Genomic DNA, 18,269 nt, shown 5'->3' on the forward strand with positions numbered 1-18,269 from the left:
AGATAGCAATTGGGGGCACCATGACATGACTGATAGCCAAAGGAACAGGGGTTGCCTGCTTTGGCCAGCCAGGCCCCCTCCCTAGAAGGTCCTCGAGGGAAATATACACACAGGGAACAATAACAAAGGGAAAGCAAAGGTCTAGTTTATTAGTAGCTGGCTTGTGTCCCAAATGCCAATGTGAGTGTTCTGGTAAACTGGACTGGGGCATGTGGCATGTGGGATAAAGGTGTCCAGAAGTTCTTGCCATTAAGGCACTGATACTGAGAAGTACTAAGCACCAGGGCTAAAACACTTAGCATAGTCTTTGAGTCAGGGAATGGCCTCCACGACATGGAGGGGTGGACCACGAGAGAGGGCACACCCTGTGAGTGATTTCTGAAATGTTCATTGACCTCACTCATTGGTAATTTTGGCCTCATTGGCATCCTATATCAATATTTCCTCATCCCTACTCCTCCCTTCAATTTCACATTCCAGAGAGTTTAGAATTTGAGAATGTGATGCTTCATTCCTGAACAGCCCAGAATTACACTTGAGATTCAAGCATAATGATTATTTGTAGAACCTGTCACCTCAGGTGGAGAAATTATACATCTGACCAGAATAGACAAAATGATACTAGATCCCACATTCATCCCTTGATTCAAATTTGACTTGGAAAATGCACTGGACAGGAACCTAGAAGTATTTTAGTGGTGTAGATGGTCATAATTCTTGCCAAGATAGCTGTATATGGTTTTGCTTCATCATACTGTTTCTGGAAGTACCAGATGACATCACGGATGTTGTACTTTGTCAAATGCTCTTTCTGCATCTGTTGAAATGATCACATGGTTTTTATCCTTTCTCTTGTTGATGCAATGTAGCATGTTGATCGTTTTGCAAATATTAAACGACCCTTGCATCCTGGGAATAAAGCCCATTTGAGTAATGCTGATTTCATAGAATGAATGAGGAAATAGCCTCTCCTCTTTGATTTTCTGGAAGAGTTTGTGAGTGCTTGGTATTTTTTCTTTCTGAAATATTTGGTAGAATTCAACAGTAAAGCCATCTTGTCCTGGAGTTTTGTTGTTGTTGTTGTTTGTTTTTGTAGGAAGGTTGTTGACCATATATTTAATTTTTTTAGAACATGCAGAGATACTCAGGTTATATATTTCTTTATAAGTAAGCTTTGGTAGTTTGTATCTTTCAAGAAATTTGACTATTTTATCTAAGTTGTTGAAATTGTTGGCATAAAACTGTTTATAATATTCCCTTATTATACTTTTAACATCTGTAGTATCTGTTACTAGGTAACTTCCCACATTCCTGATGTTTGTAGTGTTTTCTTTTTTCTCTTCCAATCAGTCTGGATAGAGATTCTTTTTGCTTTTTTTTTTTTTTTAAGTCTTGTCAAGGAACCAGCTTTTGGTTTTAATAGAGTTTCTCTGTTGTTTTTCTGTTTTCTACTTCATTGATTTCCACTAATATATCTATTATTTTCTTTCTTATAATTACTTCGTATTTTATTTGCTCTACTTTTTCTAGTTTCTGAAGGTGAAAACTGAGGTCATAAGTTTTCAGATCTTTCCTCTTTTCTTTTTTTTTTCTTCAAGATTTTATTTATTTATTTGAGAGAGAGAGAGAATGAGAGATAGAAAGAACGAGAGGGAAGAGAGTCAGAGGGAGAAGCAGACTCCCTGCTGAGCAGGGAGCCCGATGCGGGACCCGATCCCGGGACTCCAGGATCATGACCCGAGCCGAAGGCAGTCGCTTAACCAACTGAGCCACCCAGGCGCCCCCTCCTCTTTTCTTAATATAGGCTTTTACTGTGGTTAATTTTCCCCATAAGTACTTCTCAAGTGGTATCCACAAATTTTGTTATTTTATATTTTCTTTATCTTACAGTACAGAATACTTTCTAATTTCCCTTTTGGTTTCTCCTTTGACCCATGGAATACTCACAGGAGTGTTATTTAGTTTGCAAATGTTTGGGGATTTTCCAGATATCTTTCCATTATTTATTTTTCTAAATAGTAATTGCATTATGACAGAGAACATACTTTGTATGACTGGAATATTTAAAATTTGTTGGGACTTGTTTTATGACTCAGAATATGGTCTATCTTGGTAAATGTTACATATGCACTTTAAAAGAATGTATACTCTTTTGTTGGGTAGAGTTTTATAAATGTCAGTTAGGTAAAACTAGTGGATAATGTTCAGATCTTCAATTTCCTTACTGATATTTTTGTCCACCTGTTTTACCAATTATTGAGATATAAGTGTTGAAATCTCCAACTATAATTGTAGTTTTATTCATTTTTCCCTGCAGTCTTTTTTTTTTTTTTTTTTTTTGCTTCATTTGTTGTGAAGCTCTGTTATGTGCATAAATACTTAGGACTGTCATGTGTTCTTGATGAACTAACCCCTTTATTATTGTGAAATACCATCTTTATTTCTTCTCTTAAAATCTGTTGTGTCTGGCATTAATATAACCGCTCCAGCTTTTTTTTTTTTTTTTAAATAAAGTTTTCGGGGCTCCTGGGTGGCTTAGTCGTTAACCGTCTGCCTTCAGCTCAGGTCATGATCCCCGGGTCCTGGGACTGAGCCCTGCATTGGGCTCCCTGCTCAGTGGGAAGCCTGCTTCTCCCTCTCCCACTTTCCCTGCTTGTGTTCCCTCTCTCTTTCTGTCTTTCTCTGTCATATAAATAAATACAGTCTGTTTAAAAAAAAATAACGTTTTCATGGTATATCTTTTTTCATCCTTGTAACTTACCTCTGGTTTTCTGCCTTTTTTTCAGTGAATTGAATTTTTTTATTCCATTTTGTCTCTTATTGACTTATTAGCTATAAATCTTTTTGAAAATTTTATTTTGGTGCCTGCTTTAGGATTTGTCATGTCCATCTTTAATTAAATAAAGTCTATCTTTAAGTGATATTATATCCCTTCACCTATAATATAAAAATCTTCCAACAGGATAACTTTCATTTTTCCCTTTTCAGCCCTTATGCTATTGTTTTCATGTATTTTTTTTAATATATATTATAAACCCCACAGTATATTGTTACTGTTTTTGTTTAAATAGTCAATTACCATTTAAAGAGATGTAAATAACATTAAAACTCATCTTACATATTTACTATGTAATTACTGTTTCCAACAGGACATTTGCTGTCATTTTTATCTTTGGTCCTCTGTTCATAATGTGTTCTTTTCCTCTAGCTGCTTAAAAACTTTTCTCCTTATCACCTGTTTTAAGCAGTTGGATTTTGATGTACTCCAGTGTAATTTTCTTCATGTTTCTTGTGCTTCAGGTCATTGAGCTTCTTGGGTTTATAGGTTCATCAAATTAGAAAAAAATTTCCACCATGTTTTATTCAAATACGTTTTTTGTCTTCCTTTCTTCTCTTCTTTAAAGGAATCCATTTACATGTGTATCCGGGTGTTTGAAATTGTTCCAGAACTTACTAATATTCTATTTTTTTGTTCATTGATTGATTGATTTTTTTTTGATCAATTTCTGTCATTGTTTCATTTTGGATAATTTCTATTGCCGTCTTAATCTTTTCTTTAATGTGTGAATAACCAATCTTCCTTTAATCTTACCCAGTGCATTTTCTCACACAATCAAGTTTGATGTATATCCTTTCCATATCACCTATAGCTCTCCTTATATTTTTATTTTTCTGTTATTATTTTTATTCAAGTATAATTAACAGACAGTGTTATATTAGTTTCAGGTGTGCAATATAATGATCCAACAATTCAACATTTCTCAGTGCTCATCAAGATAAGTGTCCTCTTGATCCTTTTTATTTGTTTCACCCATCTTCCCCACCTGCCTCCCCTCGGGCAACCACCAGTTTGTTTTCTGCATGTAAGAGACTGGTTTTTTTTTTTTGGTCTCTCTCTCTTTTTAAAATGTGTTTGTTCATTTGTTTTGTTTCTTAAATTCCACATATGAGTGAAATCATGTGGTATTTGCTTTTCTCTGACTTATTTCACTTAGCATTATACGCTCTAGTCCATCCATGTTGTTGCAAGTGCATTCTTTTTATGGCTGAGTAATAGTCCACCACGTCTTCTTTAGCCATTCATCAGCCGATGGACACTTGGGCTGCTTTCGTATCTTGTCTATTGTAAGAAATACTGCAATAAACACATGGGTGCCTATATCTCTTCAAATTAGTGTTTCCATATTCTTTGGGTAAATACCCAGTAGTAGAATTACTGGATCATATGGTAATTATTTTTTAAATTTTTTCAGGAACCTCCACACTGTTTCCCACAGTGGCTGACCTTGTATTTTTGAACATGGACAATATAGTTATAACTGTTTTAATAGTCCTCTTCTTAAATTCTAACTTCTATATAAGTTCTGAATCAGTTTCAGTTGATTGATTTTCTCACTTAGAGGTTCTAGTTCTCTGCTTCTTTACACACCTGCTACTTTTAAAATTACATCGTACATATTTACACTAAAAAAATGACTCCTTATTTACCTGAAATTTAAGTTTAACTAGGAATCCTGTATTTCTCTGGCAACCCTAGATCCCCGTGGCCTCTCCAGACTCTTCTCTTTGTCTCCTTGATTTGCAGAATCCTCTAGATGCTGTCTGAGTTCTCACTCACTGTGCTACAGCCTGACTCTGTCACAGCAGTAAGCTGGTGCCACTGTAGGACTCATCTTTTTTGTTCCCTGTCTCTCAGGGATTGTTGTCCTTTGTTGTCTGATATTCATTGTATTGAAACTCAGTCTTTTGTATACTTTGTTCATTTTTTTGGTTGTTTCACCCGGGAGAGTAAGTCTGGTTCCTGCTACTCTGTCTTGGCTAGAGGTGGAAATCCTTCTCAGAGGCTATTATTTTTAGCCAGAGGCCAAAACATGGTGCCGATGGGGGCCAAAGCTTGGTGTTCAGTCCCTTCATAGGAGAGTTTGTTGGCTTTGTGCCATAATTTTGTGCAATCAGCTACCTAGAAAAAAGAATGTTTGGGGTCACAGGTGGTACCTGGTGACTGTGAGGATGATTCAGCACAGTTGGGAAACTGATTAGAAGTGCACATTTGCTAATAGGGGAATGGGGATGGGCCATGGGCTTATTACCAAATAAAAGGATAAATCAGCACAGTACATTATATTACATTACTTGTCAGATTTTGGACCAAAAGATAGGTGTGGCTGAAGGTCAGTGCTCAGGGGATTGGATGCTAGTAAGTTTGGAGGCAGGACCAGGGAGAAAAGGCTGAGTCAGGGTGATCAAACTGGGGTCATAGAAAGACTTTGGAAAATTTAAGTCCTCTGTTTCCCTGTCCAATAATCAATTATGTTATTCCTACAAGGGGCAGGGAATCTTCGGAAATAAAAAGAAAAGTATTTCCTCTCTGTTTTTCTTCGGTTTCTCTTGGTCCAGCCATATGCCGCTATCCTCTGGGAATGTCAGGAGGCCACATTCCAGATGAGGACATCACAGCTTCCAGTCAGTGGTCAGAATCCACAGCTGCCAAATATGGAAGGTGAGGATGGATACCCCGAGAAAGCCTGAGTCCTGGGTTGGATCCATTTTCTGACTCAAGGGACTGGGGAAGAAGGGTGGTATTTGGTGGGAGCTGTAGGCGTGAGGGAAGGACATCAAGTGCACCTGTCCTGTATGTTTTCAGGAAGAGAATTCAGGGCTTGGCACCATGTGCTGGTCTGGCAACCCCATCCTAGTCACAGGGCCTTGCGCGGCACTGCCCACAACAAATGGGTTCATTGATATGCAGTGGGTTTGCTTTACTCACCTTCTCACTATGAGCAACTGCAGGAAGCTGGCGACAGTGGTAGGTAGGGAGGTGCAGATGAGGTAGGACACTGGGAGCTAGGAGACCCGGTCCTCTTCTTAGTGGGTGTCTGTGAAACATCGCTCACAGTGCAAAGCATCAAGGCTTTAAGCATATACTGAGGGCTCCAATAAATTCTTCCCTTCTCTCAACGATACCTCATAGAAGGGTCATCCTCATCCATAAAGAGTATGGTGGGTTCCTAGTGGCCTAATAGCAGGGGTCCTCTAAAGCAGTGAACCCCCGTGTCAGAAACTACTCTGCTTGTGAGGGCATAATCCTCCTCCTCCTGGAATCTAATTCTTTTGGTGTAAAGTGTTGATTTCTGTTAAGATGGAACACCCATAAGAAAAGCAGCCTTAGTAAACCTTCCCCATAATTTCTTAGTATGTGAAAGGTGAGAGTGATGGTTGGTGGGGTTGGACGAGAACAGCAATGAGTAGGTGACATCTGTGAGAAAAGGCACATTCTAGGGAAGAGGGAAAGTGGTAAGAGACTCCCCAAATAAGCCTTATACTGATTTCACAATTTTGCTCACTGGTAGCTCAGCTTGGAGGTAATAAAATGAAACCAGATTATTTATTACTCCCCTGATGCACTCCTACTCCTCACTCTCATAATGGGTTCCCATGGCTTTTTGCTGGGCTACCATGCCCATCCCGTTGGTTAAAATTCCACTGCATTACATAGCCCACACTGGGGATCTTATGATTCCTCTTTCCTCCTTCCTATAACTTCATATCCAAGCAAGAGGTGGCCACCCTTGTTATGCTGGGACAGAAAGTGGAAGGGGGTGGTAAAATGGCTCATGAGGGGAATATAGGGTTAGGGTAGAATGGGTTTCACTTCCCTTGAGGTCTTTAAATCAGGATGAGAAATAAAGACTACATCTGATCTGAAGGCCTCTAGGCCCTGGTGGTAAGTGTCTCTCTGTGTTTCATAGTGCCCCGGAGACAGGGGACTGACCACAGGTGGTGGCAGTCAGGCCTGAGGGGAGACCTGAAGAGTCTTTTCAGAGTGGGGTCCCAGCCTGCTCTCTTCCCTCAGGGTGGGGCAGCTTCTTGCTGTGGATTGGTGAACAACTCTAGTGTCATGGTTCCTCTCTGTCTCTCCAACCCCATGTCTCAAGGCTGGATTCAGAAGAAGGAGATGGAGCCTGGTGCCCTGAGGTTCCAGTGGAGCCCGATGACCTGAAGGAGTTCCTACAGATTGACTTGCACACCCTGCACTTTATCACTCTGGTGGGGACCCAAGGGCGCCATGCTGGGGGCCATGGCATTGAGTTTGCCCCCATGTACAAGATCACTTACAGTCGGGATGGCACTCGTTGGATCTCTTGGCGGAATCGGCATGGGAAACAGGTAGGAAGAAGAGACATCCAGACCCTGAGATGTCCAGGACCATATTTTGACTTAGACTAGAAGAGGAAGTACACAGGCTGTCTTGTAGGTATGTGCATGCCCTTGTCAATGTGTGACCGAAGATGAGGGAGGGCGGGGTGAGGGGACCGGGAGGAGTAGCAAAGCTGCTGAGAAAGCTGAAAGGATACATTCTGCTCCTTCAATTCAAAAGAGAGGGTCCATGAAAGGGGTGATGAGGAAAAGTCAGCATAACCTCATAGCATCTTCCTGCTCTTTCTCTTCTCTCTCCTCAGGTGCTGGATGGGAATAGTAACCCCTATGACATTTTCCTAAAGGACTTGGAACCACCCATCGTGGCCAGATTTGTCCGCTTCATTCCAGTCACTGACCACTCCATGAATGTGTGCATGCGGGTGGAGCTTTATGGCTGTGTCTGGCTAGGTAGGTCTCCAGAGAGAAAGCTTATAGACCTTATTAAAACCCCAACCCCTGGAAAATAAAGGCAGACAAGTCAGAAAGGTATGGGATTAGTAATCTCTGGAGTGAAGCGATTCCCTGTAGGTTAGAGTCAAGAAAGGACATTGTTCCTCCACCAAGGCCTGGTGCTCTATGCACTAAATGATGCATTCTGAGTCATTTCACTGACTGCCACTGAAGAGTGCTCCTCGGTGGTGCTCCCTTTGTGCCCAGATTTAGTCCTGTGCAGACACACTGAACAAGATTGCACCCTTGAAGTCTCGTGTGGCTCCCTGGCATAGTTGGTCTGAGCAGTAGTTGCCTCTCCTTCCTAAGGCACTGACATATCTGTGTTTCCTTTGGCAGATGGCTTGGTGTCTTACAATGCTCCAGCCGGACAGCAGTTTGTACTCCCTGGAGGCTCCATTATTTACTTGAATGATTCCGTCTATGATGGAGCTGTTGGGTACAGGTAAATTCTGGGAAACTTTGGTCATCAGAATGGGAAAGTGGCCACTAGAAGAGAATATTTTAGTATGGCTTGGGATTAATAATTAATCAACCAGTGAACCAACTGGTGTTTATTTAGACCCTGTATTAGGCATTGTGAAATAATGTAGATGAAATAAAATAGGGATTCTTTATTTGCAAGGAACTTAGATTCTAGTTTGGGAAGACAGGGGAAACAATAAATTACACAAAACAAGAGCTGAAATCGTGGTATAGTTCTAAGTATGATAGCCATACTTTTTTTGACCCTTAAAACAGGAAATATGGTCTAACATAAATAATGGCCTACTTATGGACACAAAGGACCGGGAGAATTGAAGTTACAAGTAGACTAAATTGGACAGGTCAAGAAGTTTGGGAAGAATGAACCCCATAAATGTAAATGCTCTGGCAGTTGTGAAAAGGAGACTCATAAGGTTTATGATAAACAAGGAGAAATTCTAGGACGATATGACTTAGAGCAGAGGAGGCAGGTAGAAGGGAGTGGAGGAAAGGGAACAGGGCTGAGGACAGGAATGGCCTGACTATAGCAGAACCTCGAGCTGGGAGCAGCAGGAAGGGCCAGTGGGTAGTCCTGAAATGGACCACGGTGGAGAAACTGATCAGACACAGTAGGAATTTAGGGTTGGATGAGAGCTGTTCCTACCTATCTCACTTCACACCGAGCCTTGCCATTCTTCTAGTCCACTTTGACACTCTTCTCTCTCTTAGCTTGGTCTTTGTCTGCAAAGATTGAGCCTGGGAGAGAGGTTAGGTTGAAACTAGATGATGGAGGTTTCTAGTGGTTGGCAGAGGATGAAATTAGTCTCAGGAAGAGGAGTGAGGGATTACAGCACTTCCATTGTTTTAAGTGTAAAGAATAAACTCCTGCCCCCCCCCCCCGCCCCCAGCTGCCATCCCCTGAGTGAAGACCTGACTCACCCAGTAGTCGATTTCCAGCTACTTCCTTTCCATCTGCTTAGTCACTGTTGCTCCCCGTTCACTTAAACTGTTCTGGGCATCATTTCACTCAGCCACTCCCCAACCGGCCTTTATTCAAGGCTTAGAGAAAAATCAGAGATCAGTTGAATTCATTTTAGGTTAATAAATCTTTGCTAATCCACTGTTGCTACCTACAGTGAATTTGGCCAGACTTGGTAGGTATTCAAAAATATAAGGAAGTCCTGGATCCTACCTTTAAGAAGCTCACAGTTAGGAATGGGTACTAAACCAGGATATAAATTACTGTGATACAAGCATAGGGGTAAGAGATATCTTATGAGTGCTCTGGGGTTCAAAGGAAAGAGTAAGCTAGGGTAGGAAAGCACAGCACTGGGAGTGAAAACACCTGGATTCATGTCATCAAAGTTACCTCCGTTTGTTTAAGTGATAAAAATGTATAAGAAAAGCATTTTGTAAAGGTAAAGTGATAAATACATGTAAGTTTTTATCTGATTTGGAAAACCAGAAAAGACATGGAATGGATGAAATCTGAAGTGGGCCCCAAACGAGGGGTGGAACTTTCACAGGTCAAGAATCTTGCAATGGCATTTGAGGCAGAGTGAAGAGCATAATGACAAAAGAATCACACTGTAAAGTTTAGGGGAATGACTGCTAAAGATCAATCATTTTGTTGACCACCAGTCATACTTATGTAGCAAAATAGTAGATGAGAAGCATGATTGGAAAGATGATGTCATATTTTGGAGGAACCTGAATGTCAGGGCCAGGAGGAGGAATTGTTTTTTCTTCAACAACATAATCGTCAACAGAACAAGTCATTGAAGATTTTTAAAGCTGGGGAAGGACAAGACTGGAACTGTGCTTTAGACAGATTAATCAAGCAGCTCACAAAGGTTAGATGTGAGTGATAAGAAGAGGTGATGAGGGACATTTTCTAATTGCAAACCCTGATGAAAAGAATGAAGGACCAAGGCCAAAACGGGAGGAGGAGACATTCACGTAGGGACCATTTGCAATCTGATTGGGTGTAAATGAGGAAAAGAGGCAGATGAAACCTTGGGGATGGCATTTATTCATCAACAGTCATATTTTGGTACATACGGTGCGGCAGGCACTTTCAATGAGCCACTGAACATGAAAGAGAATACAATGGGCAGGAATTTCACTTAGGTGAAAGATTTAGTTTAGAAAGAGATAGTGATGGATTTAGTTTGGGATATAAATTTAAGGGACTGGCAGGATATTCAAATGTATAAATAAGGCAGGTACTGGTAACAGAGGAAAGGTCAAGAATAATTGCAGAGATTTCAACACAATCACCTTCCACTTGATAACTGAGGTAGTGGGGTTATCTCTTTGGAGTGTGCCTGAATGATGAGGTATAAGTACCTGATTCAGAGTCTTGGGAATAGATAGTTTTAATAGCAAAAGTTATTTTTTTAACTAAAAAAATTACAGAAGTAGTACATGCTTGTTGTAGTAATTCTAACAATTGTAAAGGATATGAAGTCAACCGGAGTAAGTTTCTGTCCTTACCCATCCCCATTTGATTTAATTTTGACTAAAAGAAATTAACTTTTCATTTGTGTTGCTTTTCATAAGTTTCATGGGGATTTATTGTTCTGGGGACAATGGGAAATATATTTATTGCAAGTAAACTTATGTTCTCCTAGCCTTCTGATCTGTAGAGAGAAGAAAAAGATGGCAAATCCTTGGAAGGGAGATCCAGGCTCTGGTCACTGTGGATAAGGCCAGTCAAATTTTATAATTTGCCAAACATTTTTCAATGAACAAATAAATTTAAAAGTGTATCTGTAAGGCTGGCATAATCACTCAATTATTTTTTTTGTGAATTCATAACTTTTACATTACCTCAAAGGGCACATGTATTATTGCTCGAGGGTGAGTATCCCAATCTCTTCATTTGGGAGACTCCTGACTTAGAGTTTGGCGCTTGAAATGCAGAGCTTGGGAAGAGAGAAGTCCTAGTGGAGAGTTCTTGCTCTGTGTCTCCATGAAAAGAAGCCAAATAGAATAGAAATCCAAAAAGAAATAGCCAAATTAACATAAATACACAATCATCCCGTATACCAATCAAGAAGAGCCTTACAATCAGAAGTGGAAAGCCTGCCAAGCTAGAAAACAAGACTAAATCCAATGCCTGAGACCCTCATGTAATTCATGCATTTTATTCCATGAATCTAGTATTCTCCAAATTTAATTAAAATTACATATAAATTAGTATTTAAATTTGGCACCGATTACTTTTCTTCCCCCCTTTAGTTTGACATCAAATTGAGTTGTTGGATGTGGGGTAGAAGAGGGCATGACTGGCTTCTCTGGAATTGATTCACTGAAAAATGGTAACATACAGTCAAAGGAGAATCAGAAAAATTTCCAACAAGCTCTGGGACTATTTATTGAGTGATGGTCAAGTGCTATACCTACTATAGTGTTCATTCTATGCATCCATCCATCCCTTCATTCATTTACTCATTAATGGATTAATTAATCAAATCAAATAATTAATTAATCAAATTATATAAAAACATATTGTATTCAGTATACAAGAATAGGTAAGGATACAATAGATTATAGAAAGCTTTTCTTATAAAATGATAAATTTTGTTTAAAAGCTTTGCTACTAAAGGAGTAAGCATTGAGTATTTTGTAAAATTCATTTATATGAAATTCTTTGTTCTCCACTGATGCCAGGATAAATGCATCAATACTATAAAATATACTGGATTTTTCATAATCCTTCAACCTTCAAGATAATCAACTCTTACAAAACCCGGGGTAAAGAAGCTGGGAATAAAAGCTCTTCTGTGAATGTGCAATTAATTTCAGGTTCCTCTCTCCCTTTCCCTTCTCTTCCCCTGGCCTGAGCAGCATGACTGAAGGATTGGGCCAGCTGACAGATGGGGTGTCTGGCCTGGACGACTTCACTCAGACCCACGAATACCATGTGTGGCCGGGCTATGACTACGTGGGCTGGAGGAATGAAAGTGCCCCCAGTGGTTACATCGAGATCATGTTTGAATTTGACCGCATCAGGAATTTCACGACCATGAAGGTCAGTGGTATTAGGTGTGGTGGAACGTGTCCAGGGAAGCCAAGATAATGGTGTAGTGAAAAGGCATGCTAGAAAGAACCTTGGGTGGTGTCAGCGGAACTGGATTCAAATCGGTATTTTGCCACTAACAAGCTACATGCGTTTCCAAGTCACTTCATCTCTGGGCTTCTTGCTTCATTTGTAAATAAGGGGGTTAGACTAGGTCACTGTTTCTCAATGTTTTCTGTTACTGTTCCAACATCAGAATCTACAGACCATTAGGCACAGTGGGTCCGGTGTCTAGAGCCCACAATACTTTGAAGACCTAACTTCTTTTAACATCAGGGGGAAGAAAGAACTCTTAGGGTCAAACCTCATTTTCATCTGTTTAACAACACGGTTTTAAAATGCAGTTTTAATTTTTTTTACGGAGGGAGGGGCTCACAAAAGCAAAAGTAAATAGGGCCCATGGAAATCATTTTATGGCCCTGCCCAGTGCTCCCCAGGGACATCCTTTTATCAGTAAGGCTGGCTCATTGCCACTCTAATTCTCAATGGAAGAATGGAGAAATTCTTTGGAAACTGGAAAATCGAGAATTTGTATTTTTTCTTTGGAATCACTTTTCACACCTACCCTGTTTCTTCCTCCCCTGGGCACTGAGAAATCGTGATAGAAGGCTCTGCACTCTTCTGTTTCCAGAGTTCTTTGTTTCCTTATCTATTGCAATGGCACATCTGTCTGGTTGTCCTACTAGATTTCAAGTTCCTCCAACTTGAACTCTAAGCTTGAGGAAAACTGGGGCTTAACAGTAGAAAGTCCTTTGTTGAATGTAAAGGAGGCCCCCGAAGTTTTGGTGGTTCATGTGTAACTCTTACTGGTTTATTGAGGAGCATGAGAGGACTCCAGTATGAGGCCCAAGAGAGTGGGCAGGTGAATTTGCCCTCACACATGGATCCCTGCTTATCTGTTATTTTCCCTATTCATAGATGGGTACAGAATATTAATGGCCAACAAAGTGGTGATGCTGCCTCTATCTAAATCCCCTTGGGATGATTTGCAGTTCAGTGGAAGAAGGCACTGTTTATTTGCAAAAGGAGGTATGTAGGATGAGATGAGGACCCAGAAGAATGAAATCTGTGTTATCATTAAGGGTCCCTAGTAAACCAAAATTTGTTAGTCTCGGCACAAACTTGGAGCCAAAGAGGAAATCCATGTCTGTTATATTACCCTCACATGTTAATGTGATAATATCGCCTAACTGGATTAATAGCTATTAGTTAAATGAACAAACATTTAGGATGAGAACAGAAGGATCAACACATGCCCATCTGCCTGCATATTGTTCAAGGATGGCTCCTTGGCAGGTTGTAAAACGTAAGTGTGTGCAGTTGTGTGTGACACATTCTTCTTCACAGGGTTTTCTGGAGGGAGGAGGGGAATATGCATAGTGACAAAAATATACCTCCAAGGAAAATTTATTTCTATTGCCGAATAGTAAGATATCCACATGAACTTATGAACAAGTATCTCAATTCACAAAAATATACCATTGGGATAATTTTTAGTCCCATAAATAATAAAATGTATTTTAAGCTCTCCACAAAGTTATAATATTTAGTCAATAGACTTTGATCTTCCTGAGTCCCCCATACCTCCTGTTTAATTAGTTTATCAGAGGTCAGAATTATTCAAAAGCATATTGTGCAGTAAGTAGGTACCAGAAGCTTCTAAGAGCTATCTTAGGGTCAGTCCTCTCGAGGCCAAACAAGTCTCTAGCATATTTTAATTTTTCTGAGACAAAAAAAAACAAAAGATGACTTTCAGGTCCCCAACATCTTCTAGAAAGTAGTTACTGGTTTCTAGGCAAATTACTGTCATTCCCCCCACCCCTTAAATACAGTCAAAATATTCTATTGAAATATATTAATGTCCTTTTAAAATGTATTGTATTTATTAAATAAATATGTAAATCCACAGGGGAATGAAATTCTATACTATTTATTTGCATTCCAGGAGAATTCCCAAAACATCTGTAGGAGAGATTACTACCTCCCCCACAGGCTACTTATCCAACAGTTTGCAGATTGCAAAAAAAATCTGAAAAATCTGTTGAAGCTGTAGATGGTATTTTTTGGATTTTTTTTCCTTAGCCTTGCTCCATTGACTTGTGCTCAATAAACTGAAACGGTTAATTCATCCCAAGGAAGATACTAATAGATGTTTTCATCATAAGAACTATTTACAGGAAAATCCAAATGGAGAAGTTAAGGCAGCTTGCTCCATTTCTGTGTGGCGTGGTACTGGCAAAAGCACTGGACTAGGAGTCTAGGGTTCTAGACTCCATTCTGTTGTTGACGGGCCATAGGCAGGTCACACCTACCTGAGCACTAGCTCATTAAGAAATAGAGAGTCAGAGTAGGTGATTTTATTCTGTTCTTTCAGAATATCTCTGCTCATTTCTTTTATCACAACATTTCTACGATCATTGCTGCTGTTTCTTCAGCTAAACATAAATTCTCAACGGTAGTCCTATAGTTGCCATCCAGAAAGCAGAGGAGGGTATCGACGACAGTCGGAGGGTTGCAATGCAGGGCCTAAGCAAGACATTAAAATTCAAATAGCAAATATGTTCCCAGAATGGCAATGAGGCTTTTCCAACCTATGAGGGGCTAGTGACCAATGAAGCTCCATTTTCCACGTACGACTGAGCCAGAGGAAATGTGAGTGAACTACCACCAGGGACCTGACCTGGTTACAAATATGTACATTCCATTTTTGAAGGATGTTGAACACACCAAGGTGCTCCAGATGACTGTTGTGGGATCTTTGTTTCTTATGACCCTTTTAAAAGCCATACAAATGTCCTGGTGAAAGAGTCAGGCCGCAGGCAAGAGGATGCAAGCTACTTTTGGCAAGACCTTCTTTTCTCATCTCAGAAAATATCCCTAAGGAAGATTCCATGCCCTCATCAGAAGGGCTTGACCTAAACTGAACTTCATTAAGACAGATCATTAAGTCTTGTGTCTCTGGCTAAAACATGCTAATTAATACACGGCCCCTGAAATGAGATTTCTAAAGAGAAAGATGAAATTGTTTTGGAATGTGTGTGAGTTCAGGTTTCTCCACTAAACCTGTTGGAAGGAGTGGACTGGCTTTAGCGCGGACCTGGGAGGAACGAGGCGGGAGGGCGTACCCTTACCTCAGCCCAGAATAGCTCGCTTCCGGGTGGACGGACAGTGTGTTGGGGAGGGTTAGAGATGTGGGAGTGTTAAGGGCAAGGAAGGCCCCCGAGAGGATGCTGGTCCAGCCCTCACTTAACTGATGAGGCAACAGGAAATGAGGTGGCCGGGGGCACACAGTTGCAGAGAGGGGACTGGGGGAACTGCCCCGGTTTTAGAGGGTCAGACCAGTGTATCACGGCCGCTGTGAAGAGGATGGAAAGGCAAGTCCAAGAGACTGCAGAGCAACTATTCACCAGGTGCGGGGCTCAGAGAAACGGGCAGATGGGAAATTTTACCAGGTTAGGTTGCCCTGTGTCCCTGTGCCACTTATGGGTGTCAGCCTGTCCCTCACATGCCTCCTTCTCTGCCAGGTCCACTGCAACAACATGTTTGCCAAAGGTGTGAAGATTTTTAAGGAGGTGCAGTGCTACTTCCGTTCGGAGGCCAACGAGTGGGAACCGAACTCCGTGTCCTTCCCCCTCGTCCTGGACGACGTCAACCCCAGTGCTCGGTTCGTCACGGTGCCCCTCCACCACCGCATGGCCAGCGCCATCAAGTGCCAATACCACTTTGCTGATACCTGGATGATGTTCAGTGAGATCACCTTCCAATCAGGTTGGGAGCCGGGGGGCCTCCTGCGGAAGTGGGAGCAGGGTGGTGGGGAGGCAGGTGCGTGCTGGAGCTGCTCATTGGCGGTATCTGAGGAGGAAGGTTGCACAGTGGTTCTCATCGGTGGATAGAGGAATCTTCCGCACGACTAGAATATTTACTGGGCTCTCACATATTTGTTTAAAAGGCATGTAAAATAAAGGATTAAAACATGAGAGCACAATGAGGTAAAATGGTGTAAATTAAGCCGGTTAAGGGGAAGCACACTATTAAAGTATTTAAGTGAAAATTTCTAAATATATACAAAAGTAGAGAACAATGAACCCTCGTCAGTCTCTCAGCCTTACTAACCACTGATGATGTGCCAATCTTGTTTTATCTATTTCTCCCTTGTCACTGTAGTATTTTAAGCAAATTTGAGACATTATTTGATTTCATTACTAAAAATTTGAGAATACATCTAAGAAAATAACATCTTCTTTATAAGCATCATGCCTTATAAGCATGAAGCATTATAACATCTCACACCATTTGTTAATAAGTAATTCCTTAATATTATCTAATAGGCTGTCCACAGTCTCCCCACCTCATCATGGGGAGGTAGTGTTAGATTCTTTCACCTTTAGTGATGCTAAGATTGATTTCTGGGCTCAGGTTATCCCCACAAACTGGTGACCACTGCTTGAATTACTTATTTCATTAGGGATTGCTAAATGGTGATTTTCTAATTCTTGCATTCCTTCTGCATTTATCAGCTGAATTTCTTCTGACTACATGCACTTACTTACTCTGAGATACAGTTCACATTGGAAGGGCAGGATACATGATTAATTTTTTTTCCCTTCATCAGTTTTCAGAGTTGATGCCCCAAGAAATTTCAGTAATGTCTAATGAGTTTTGTTTTTGTTTTTCATACTTGTTTTGCTTTTTAGTATCATTATGGACTCATTGCTTTTTTTAAATAAATTCAATATGTTTAATCAATTGCAATTATTAATTCTTTCTGATGCTCACATTGTCTTGCATTTGACCAGAGCACACACCTTTAAGCTGGCTCTGTGGTCTTTGGATCTGACCCTATAAGCCTTTGATAAATGTCTTATTTTCTGGAAGAACAAAATTACCCAAGTTCTTTTTGAACGTTTTGTTCCATATATGAGACCAACCATTTCCTTAAGCAGTTGTGGTTCCTTTTAGTGGAGAATGGTATTTAGAGACCACAAACTGGACAGTAGGGATTGTGCTGAGTCCTGAAAAGTTAAAAGGCTTTTAGGACATTGTCTATATCACTGCAATGTAGATGGGGTACAAAACCCACACAGTGATTTTTCAAAAGATGCTCAAAGTGATACCAACAATAAGTGATCAAGAAAGAGGGCAGTAGAGAGTGGCTTTTTAAGTGTCAAAAGAGTGATCCTTGCACTGGACCTGTTCAAAAAGTATAGGCGAAAAATAAGGGAAGATAGAAGGAGAGACTAATGTAAAGATAAAGCAAAGACCCCATGCTTCCTGATTTAACTTTTATTTTTAAAAATTTTTATTTATTTATTTTAAGATTTTATTTATGAGCGAGAGAGAGATGAACAGAGGGAAGGGGACAAGCAGACTCCATGCTGAGCATGGAGCCCAACATGGGGCTTGATCCCTGACCCTGAGATCATGACCTGAGCCAAAATCAAGAGTCAGATGGTTACCTGACTGAGCCACCCAGGCTCCCCTGATTTAATTTTTAAAAGAAGAAAATTTCAAGATGTTTTGCTCACTAAGATGTACTGATAAGGAAATAGAACATCTGTTTAGAAAAACAGGTTTGGCGCCTCACTGCCTTCTGTTATAAAGATTTAATTTAAAAATAAATGGATTGATTATTTTATATGAAGTATTTATTAAGAGTAGAGATTATTTAGATGTTCAAAAACAGTGGCATTACATTGTGTTAACTGGAAGACCACAGATTCCCATCCATCCTCAGGGATTCTATTTTCTTGGCAGAGTAATTAGTATACTTACCCTGTTGTAACCAGTTGCAGCTAAGGACTACAGTTTTTGACTGCTGGGAATCTCTTGAGTTTTAAATCTGATATCATGATAATGTTCATTTCCACTGGAGCCTGAGGACCCAACGCAGAAAAGTACATGTAGATGCTAGATACCTCCCAATTTGCGTAATATTGCTAAGAAGAAGAAAAATTAGGATTTATGGAGAGCATGCTTCTTGAAGGGAAATGCATATTCTAATTCTTGACCTCCTTGGTTAGACAAATCAGAGGGGAGAATGAGTTGCCAACGTCAGTCTAGCAAATATGCT

At 40.4% G+C, this 18,269-nt stretch overlaps 1 protein-coding gene across 1 annotated transcript in view; it reads left to right on the forward strand.

Annotated features, from left to right (window-relative positions):
• Positions 1–18,269, forward strand: part of DDR2 (discoidin domain receptor tyrosine kinase 2) — a 52,995-nt gene that overhangs the window by 19,357 nt on the left and 15,369 nt on the right. Inside the window, exons 2-7 of the mRNA XM_028104720.2 lie at positions 5,398–5,500; positions 6,936–7,167; positions 7,461–7,608; positions 7,990–8,095; positions 11,968–12,151; positions 15,724–15,967. Coding sequence (XP_027960521.2) covers positions 5,398–5,500; positions 6,936–7,167; positions 7,461–7,608; positions 7,990–8,095; positions 11,968–12,151; positions 15,724–15,967 — 1,017 coding nt within the window. The remainder of the gene's footprint in view (positions 1–5,397; positions 5,501–6,935; positions 7,168–7,460; positions 7,609–7,989; positions 8,096–11,967; positions 12,152–15,723; positions 15,968–18,269) is intronic.

This window comes from Eumetopias jubatus, unplaced genomic scaffold (assembly GCF_037043125.1).
Source record: "Eumetopias jubatus isolate StellerSeaLion01/CBP00866 unplaced genomic scaffold, mEumJub1_p1.0 scaffold_12, whole genome shotgun sequence".
Classification (NCBI taxonomy): Eukaryota; Metazoa; Chordata; class Mammalia; order Carnivora; family Otariidae; genus Eumetopias; species Eumetopias jubatus.